The following is an 8,369-nucleotide window of genomic DNA, read 5'->3' as shown; positions in this document are numbered from 1 at the left end:
GGAAAGAGATTGATCGTTTTGAATTTTCAAGAGATCATTTTTATTACAGTGGGCGTTTGGGAAGCAGGCTCTGAACATTATCCACAGAGAAAGAGGGTGGAGGGGAGGGAGTGGAGAGACGGGGAGAGAGAGGGAGAGAGAGGCACAGGCTGCTGCTGCTGCGAGAGGAGCCCGGCGATTGCGCGCCGCTGCGAAGTGTTTTGCAGCCTTGGGGGACGCGCACGCACACTCCCTCGCTGGCGCTCTAGCGCACGGGGCTCTTCCTTGCAAAGTTTCGACTGCCATCACACGCCAGGATTTTCCTGCTCCGCTGCTGCAACCTTGAACTTTGGCAACGTGGTTGACAGTGCCGTGGTGTATCATCCCGCTCGCAGCTTTCTCCAGAAGCACTTTGCAAACCGAGGGGTGAAAAAGAGGCAACGCGAGGGAGGAATAAGTCCTGTTTTTCTTCTTCTCCCCTTTAACTCCCTGCATTCCATTCAACACCCCCCTCCAATTCCCTCCACCCCCCCTTCCCAGTCCACCAGCAGCGACTGCAGCAGCAAGACTGAGCCGTCGAGAACAAGAGGGTTAAAAGTGTAGATTGGATTTCACCCCGGGAAATCTAGCGCTCGGAGTGAACTTGAATCTTTGACTATTTAAGGAGGACTTGGGGGGGTTTGCTGCGAAGTTGTGGCGGTCCGAAGCGGTGCTCGCTCCGGATTAACTTCATCTTTAGCCTCCGATGACTGTAAAATGAACAGATGAAATCGTTGCCCTTTTGATACTTTTCTCTCCGCAGAAGTGCGTTCTCAGAGCGAAGTCATGATGTATTCTCCCATCTGTCTCACTCAGGTATAGCCGCCTTTTTCTTTTAAACTTGCGGTCGGGTTGCCGGGGGACCGGAATGGTTGGGATGGTTCAGAAGAACGTTCTTTTTCCGCGTTCGGACTGTGCTTGAAATCCTCGTACGTGATTTTGCACAGATCTGTTTGCTATTTGAGAGATGGGGCGCGGGGGTGGGGTTGGGGGAATCGTCTTTTTAAAATGCCACTGATATACGCGCATAGTTAAACAGTACAAATTGGGGGGGGGAATTAAACATTAGAAATAACTATACTTAAAAAGCAGGTTGAAAGCATATTGATGAGACGGTGTTTCCAGCTTTTATATTTAACTGGCTCAGTGTCTACTTAGAAGAGCTTGAAAGGGAAAGTGTTCCTTTCTTTTTAATTAAGCAATGACTGCGGTAACATAATACCATCCCATGCTGAATTAATCATATATAGCCTTTCAGATAATGTGAGGTTGGTTTGAGGAAAGGTGACTGAACAGTAGGACATTTCTTATTGCGATATTCCAACACACTTTTCCTGCTTTGTTGTGGTGCTCCTAACTTTCTAAAGTCAGCACCCAAGGTCAAAAGCAAACCTGCCTGCAGACATTGGGCCTCCATTTGTATGTCTTTGGATATAAAAAGAATTAATTTTGGGCACAGAATATAAATTGATTACTTTGAAGAACATTCAATCAGTGTAAAAATTGCTTAATAGAAGGTGGTTCTCATGCAGATGAGATATGGTTTTACCATATGGTGAGCCTTTTCGGATGGTTTTGGCGGGACACAATTTTTAGAATAAATAAATAAATAAAGGAAATAGAATAGAGACTGAGATCCAGTATAAATTGTAGAATAGGAAGTGCTATATGAGAAGTGTAAATCTGTATAGGCATTTAATATTAATACCATTGATGGAGTATATTCCTGGCAGTAAGTTATAAATGTGAATCCCTAGGGCAGTTCTGATACTTTTAAAGTGTTTGGAGGATGCGGTTTGAAGCGCTTTCTTCTGCCTTGATATTTATAATAGGTGTAGAATTAAGTATATTACTTGTGGTATATTTGTGATACAGTCAAAATAATTACGTTTGCATTTGAAAGTCAGAAACCTTTGTGGTTCTGAAGGACTGAAGTGTTCACAAAATTATGAATGAAGATTAAAACAATGATAAGGCTTATTCAGTGATTGGATACAGTCCTGTAGTTTTTTGGCTGACATGTTTTTATTGTTTATATTTTGCTTGGCATTAACAGGGATATTTTCATCAAGTTAATGTGAACTTCATTTTGCAAAACAGGTGGAAATAGGTAGCGTAAGATATCTGAGACATTTTAAAAGTCTGCACCTTTGCATGTAGATCTATATCTGGGCTTACTGGTGTAGATATAGATATTATAATGTATTGTTAAAAATTCTCACTGGGTGCTCTGCTTTGAACAAAATTTGATAGCGAAATTTCCACTTTGTTCTGGAAATGTATGTTTAATGGTCTCATTGGATCTTACTTGCAAAAATAGGATTGCTGTCTTTACTTTATTTGGTACTTTGTACTAATAATGCTAGGTATATTAGCATTTGCATTGAATTTTAAAAGTATGATGCTTTTATAAGGTATAAGCTGTTGGTATTTCCTCACTTTATGGCTTCTTTCATACAAGATTTTCAGAATCTTTCCACAGATACCGTAGAAGACTCCTATCAGTTCTTTATTTGTCATATGCATTTTTAAAAATGCCACTTTTGTATACAGATAATTTGTATACAGTAATTTCGGAAACACCCTTAGTAGTAATGTGTTCGTATAGTGCAGCTTTAGCAGGTATAAGAGGTGTCTTCTAAATCACTGAGATGAAATTTTTGTGCATGGTTGGTACAAAAGAGTTTTGTATTTGCAAGTCATGTTATTTTGCAGATAGGGCATATTATTGTATATTGGCATATTACTGTATATTATATACAGTTATTACTATATCTGTTCAAAAATTACGTTGAAGACTTGCCTTACTTTTCTCACTTGCACAGTGTTGGAGGTTTGCTGTGAAAACAGACTATGCCAAAATATTTGTTCTCAGAAATCTTAGAAAATACTAGAATAGAAAGAATTATTGGCCAAATAAAACCAGTTGCTGAAAAAGTAATTGCTGTAAGTTTTTTCAGCTGTAGAGAATCCATACAAAAACTGTAGCTGGAAGGTGAGTTGTTACTGTAGATATAAGGTTGTGATCCCAAGCATACTGTCTTGAAAGTAAACTACATTGAAATCAGTGAGGCAGTGATCTGTTTAAGTTGCCAAAGGCATTCTGTAGCTATGAAACATATACCTGTTTAGGCAGATTGCAAGACTAGCAATATAATGCTTCCCTCTTCCATTCTGTACAAATAGGGTGTATTCTGTAGTCGCTATCCTTTTAGTGCTCTCAGGTTCTTGCAGTTTTATATTGCTAGTATCACAGGAACCCTGAAAGTTTCACAGTATTTTTTTCTTCCTGGAATTGTTTAGTTCAGTATAAAATAGAAAACCCCAGTAAAGTGGTTGGTGTGATATAGTACTACTTTTGTGGGGAGGGGTAGGTTAGTCTCCCAGATTTACTAGAAAACAGATTATGGGAAGGGTCAGAAGGTAATATAATGGGAGGGGAACTGAAAATACTTTTTAACATTGTTACTGTGAACAGAGAACTTGGCCTACGTAGCATACCTATACTGTAGTTGCAGCAGAAGTATTTTTATTTTCACACTTCAAGAAGAAAAAAAATAGTCTGTATTTTTCTCCAACTTTGATGTGTTATGTTATGGCCTATGGCTAAGACAATAAACTTATCTACCTATCTAACTCAAAAGAAAAATATATACAAATTGTCAATTCATATAGACTAAACTGAGCCATTTGTTACAACATTTGAAAATCTTTATCTCCATAAATCTCTGTTGCAAAGTGCAGTTATGATTCACCTGGGTTAATGCCACATGCAACTTATTTTCCTGTATTGCATCTACCAGTATTAGTTACAACATATCAGATTTCATAGATGGCCGTTGGACCTGTTCTGAAGAGAATGTATGTGTTTGATCTCTGTTTAGAATACAATTTGAGGTGGTGTTATACTAAAAAAAAACCCCTCCAGACATATTTTGAAGATTATTTATTCTACAATATCACTTTAAATCAGAATTTGTAATTCTGCTTCGATGCATTATAGTTTTTCTTAAAGTATATATGTTGCTCTTACTTCTGCTCTAGTAATAAAGCTTCTAAAGCTGTACGTGTACTCCTGATTTTAGCAAGCTATTTAACACAGTTTAAATATACAAAATAAGGTGCATTGCTTCAGTACTAAGCATGTTTACTACAGAAAAGATCACATTGAATATGTTAGGGTGTTCTTCTGTGTAAGTGTGCTTAAGTTCATGCTTTATGTCATTATAAGGTAAGTTGCCAGAAGTAACATCAAAAATCCCAAATATTATAATTTTCATGTTAAAATCCAAAATTTCAGAATGTGTATCTTATAGATACAGTAGGACATTCCCATTGTTACAGGGTTTAAAATTATATTTAGGGCAGTAATTTTAAAACTGTATTGGATGCATTCCTCCCCCACACCACCTTCAATTCTATACTTTTGCAGCATTTCATGCTATTCTGTCTGCTTTGTCACATTTTCTAGATGTATTATTAAAATCCAGATTTCTTTAATGGGGGGTTCTATGCATGTCAATTTCTGAGAGGAGAAAATAAACTGTAGTAGTTAAGAAAAAATGGCACCAGAGTGTATTGAGATAGGGAAGTCTTATCATGGGCTGTGGTTGCTCTGAACAGTGCAGCCTTCCCACACAAAGAGCAGATTGTGGTTTAACTCTTTCCATGATTTAGTTTATGAGCCCTCAGAGTGACAGAAATATACAGAGCTGTGCTGGAAACCACTGGTCTCTTTAATTAATAGTACTTTGCCATTTTGCCGCACTTTGTATTACAATCATTTTGTGCCCTGTACTGTTGTTCAGTTTGGGTTTATATTCTTTCCTCCTTAAAGAAAAGTAGTAATTCAGCGATTGAACTGCAGTAATTTTGCAGAAGAAATGCCAAAAACATATGTTTTCCTTAAATGTAAAAATGCAGAATTTAGCATGCACAGTAAAGTTTCACATTAGCTAGATTTATTTGTTTAATGCTGTCTCCTTGGCTTGAAAACTAGAGTTTCACTCAAGCTATTCAAATAATGGTGAAGCTAGATATTTAATCATGTTCTCTAATTTGCATCACTGTTATAAAGTTTATTTGGAATCAGTGAGATTTGTTTGAGTTATATCTGTTTTTGTATAAAGGATATATATTTTGTCATGTTGAAAAAATACAATCAATTGGCATAATTATCGTAGCATTATTGTAGTCTTTCCAGAAGGACCCCAGAGTTGTAGTTAGAACAAGCTTCATTACTGAGTGAAATAAATAACTGCTTAATAGTTCAAGAACAGAAATTGAATTCTTTTAGAAGACACACACACACACACACTTGTATGGGGGGGGGGAGGAATAACTTTCTTTCCCCCTCCCCACATTTTCTCACAGAATCTAACTATGGAAGCGACTACTGTTCAGGCTGTTATAGTGTACAAAATGATTACACATGTGGCAAAAGTTACTGCAAAATGTGAACATGTCTGTAGGATGAAACCTAAAGTGTGAATGTCTTGTCCTCCAAAGTAATGTAATTGTCAATATACAGATGAAATGTAGACTCCAACTTTTCATTACAATAAAAACTAAAATTAAATCTGTATGGTGCTTTGAAAATCCATATGACAGGGAGAGCTCTTTGAAACTGTAAATACATTGCATGTATTTCAGAAAAGCAGTGATGCAGTATTAATGTCACCCTGCCACAGGGTGCTGAAGCACAAAGAATGCAAAGTTTGTGCCAAGTTGTCCTTTTTCATTGTATGCCTCAGATAGATTTTTAGGGGCATTCAAATAATTGCCACACACTCGTGATCTGTTAACAAATTAACTAACTTTGTGGGTCTTTGAACCCCACAGTGGAATATAGAGGAGTTACTGGAGGAATACTCGTATAATTTTCTTTTGTCGGGTTTCATTTTGCAGAGTTAAGAAGAAAAAGAGGGGTGACCAAGGACAATCAAAGTGCAAAGCTTTGTGCGGGGCTCTTGTACCGTGTGCTATGTCTTCCGCTTCCTTTCCTTTACTGTATCCTGATTCCCGTAGTTAGGACTGCTGGAATGGTACTGTTTCAGCACAAGAATGTCAGGCGATTGATAAGAGAATGTATCATGTTCAGTAGCGCATGCTCTTTGTACCACCACCAGTCTTTTGCTGAGTGCATGCTCCAAAAGTGGGAACTTAATGTATATATGCTTTGTGCTTCTGTCCTCCAGAGAAGAGAAATGAGCTGTACAATCTGATTCTGCTTTTTCAATGTTTCTGATCAGATGCCTTTAAAATAATAGGATCGTCCCTTTCTAAAAATGGTACTGTTTGATGCGCTAGTGTAGAGATCTTATATGTAAATTTTAGAAGCCACATATCTCTTTATTTTAAACTAGTTTAGTTGCAACTAAATTGAAGTGCTGAAAGAAGGTGAGGTGGCAAGGGTGTGGTTGTGAAAGCTAAAACTATGTATTATCCTGAACTGAAATGGGGAGATGTTTTTGCAGCACTCTTAATAATTAATTTAAGGGGAAAAAGCTGCTTAGGTATGTCCATGGTGGTTTCTTTACCTTAATTTTTACTTCAGACATTGTACATTAAAAAAGAAAAAAGTATTGCTGTGTCTAAATTTTGCGATTGGAATGGCTTTTTGACTTCTTGCTTTATTTTTCACTGCTTTCCCCAACAGGATGAATTTCACCCATTCATTGAGGCCCTTCTTCCACATGTCCGTGCAATCGCCTACACTTGGTTCAACCTACAGGCTCGAAAACGCAAGTACTTTAAAAAACATGAAAAGCGAATGTCAAAGGATGAGGAAAGAGCAGTCAAGGATGAGCTACTTAGTGAAAAGCCTGAAATTAAACAGAAGTGGGCATCCAGGCTTCTCGCCAAGCTGCGCAAAGATATCCGCCAAGAGTATCGGGAGGATTTTGTGCTTACTGTTACTGGGAAGAAGCACCCATGCTGTGTATTGTCCAATCCTGACCAGAAGGGTAAGATTAGGAGAATCGACTGCCTGCGACAGGCAGACAAAGTCTGGCGTCTGGATCTAGTCATGGTGATCCTTTTCAAAGGTATCCCCTTGGAAAGTACAGATGGAGAACGGCTCATGAAATCCCCCCATTGCACAAATCCAGCACTTTGCGTCCAGCCCCACCACATAACAGTATCAGTCAAGGAGCTTGATTTGTTTCTGGCATACTACGTGCAGGATCAAGGTAGGTTGCTTTTCTGTGTTAATATGTTGATTGATTCTAATGGTCTTTGTTCTTTAAGGAAAGGCTTTTAAAAATACATTTAATTAATGATGTGGGCATATATATGGGAACGTGTGCATGTTTTAAATTGGGCTGCATATATGTACACCAGTGCATGCTCATTAGCTTATTTATAGGAGTGTTATGCACCACTGAGAGGCTAACTTTTGCTTTAAAGGCACTCCAAAATATTAGGGAACTTGTTGGTGTGTATTACAACAATGCATTTTAATATTGAAACCTTGCCACTCTGGTATTATTGGTATAAGCAAATGCAGATTTTAGGAAATTTTATACATTTGCTTCTGTATTCACAAATATTGCCGCTTAAAAGTGTTAACAAGAAAAACATTATAACCACTATAAAAATCAGGCTTAGGGAAGGAATAAATATTTGGATATTATAGATCACTTGTGCAAATACCTAATATTTAATGGCCTTATTGATTTTGTCCAGTGTGATCATTCTCCAAATATTTTCATCAAGTATATTTATTCTCTGCAGCATAAACATTTAAAATTTCTTTAAATGTGGAAACTTCCAAATTGTGTTAAAAAAATCCAGCAAAACACCAATTATGATAATTGCATAAGATTTCAATAATTTAATTCAGCTAGTTTTGAAGCAAAATAGATTCAGCTTTTACATTTTTTTCTTTACGTAACTCTCTTGCATTAAAATCAAATCATAGAAGCAGACATAGAACGGACGTGTATATTTTAAGGGTAAATTTCAATCACGCAATGTGTGACTGTTTGCATATGGCGGCTGATTGCATAAATTGGCTTGGTGATCAAAAGTGTCTTAAAGGAAGTCACTGGAAGGTGTTATCTAATATCCCAGAATAAAACAAGGACATGGTGTGTGAAAATAAACTGTATAGTATGTGAAATGAAAGCTAATTACTTTTGCTTGGTCAGTGATTTTGATATGCAGCTTCTACTTTCTCAATTTTCAGAGTGGTCAAAGAATGTATTGAAGTTTGTCATGACGAAAATATCTTTGTTATGAATCTCTCCTGTTTCCCCAAACTTTATTGTAATGATCTTATGACAAAATACTAGTAGTATGTCTTTCAAGATTCAGGTGTTATAATGAAAACACCTCTCTGTTCTTGTTTC

General features: G+C 37.3%; 1 protein-coding gene across 9 annotated transcripts in view; it reads left to right on the top strand.

Annotated features, from left to right (window-relative positions):
* NFIB (nuclear factor I/B) overlaps positions 1–8,369 on the top strand; it is a 276,171-nt gene that overhangs the window by 10,011 nt on the left and 257,791 nt on the right. For 7 of the 9 annotated variants that reach the window (XM_015425423.1, XM_015425421.1, XM_015425422.1 and 4 more), the window contains exons 1-2: positions 67–834; positions 6,677–7,208. In XM_015425423.1, coding sequence (XP_015280909.1) covers positions 805–834; positions 6,677–7,208 — 562 coding nt within the window. In that variant the 5' untranslated portion in view covers positions 67–804. Of the gene's footprint in view, positions 1–66; positions 835–6,260; positions 6,309–6,676; positions 7,209–8,369 lie in introns of those variants that run through there. The other 2 variants (XM_015425418.1, XM_015425417.1) reach the window with 2 other exon arrangements.

This window comes from Gekko japonicus, unplaced genomic scaffold (assembly GCF_001447785.1).
Source record: "Gekko japonicus isolate JY-2015 unplaced genomic scaffold, Gekko_japonicus_V1.1 scaffold191, whole genome shotgun sequence".
NCBI classification, from domain to species: domain Eukaryota; kingdom Metazoa; phylum Chordata; class Lepidosauria; order Squamata; family Gekkonidae; genus Gekko; species Gekko japonicus.
The sequence above is the reverse complement of the archived record's forward strand: the minus strand, read 5'-3'. Positions and strand labels throughout refer to the sequence as shown.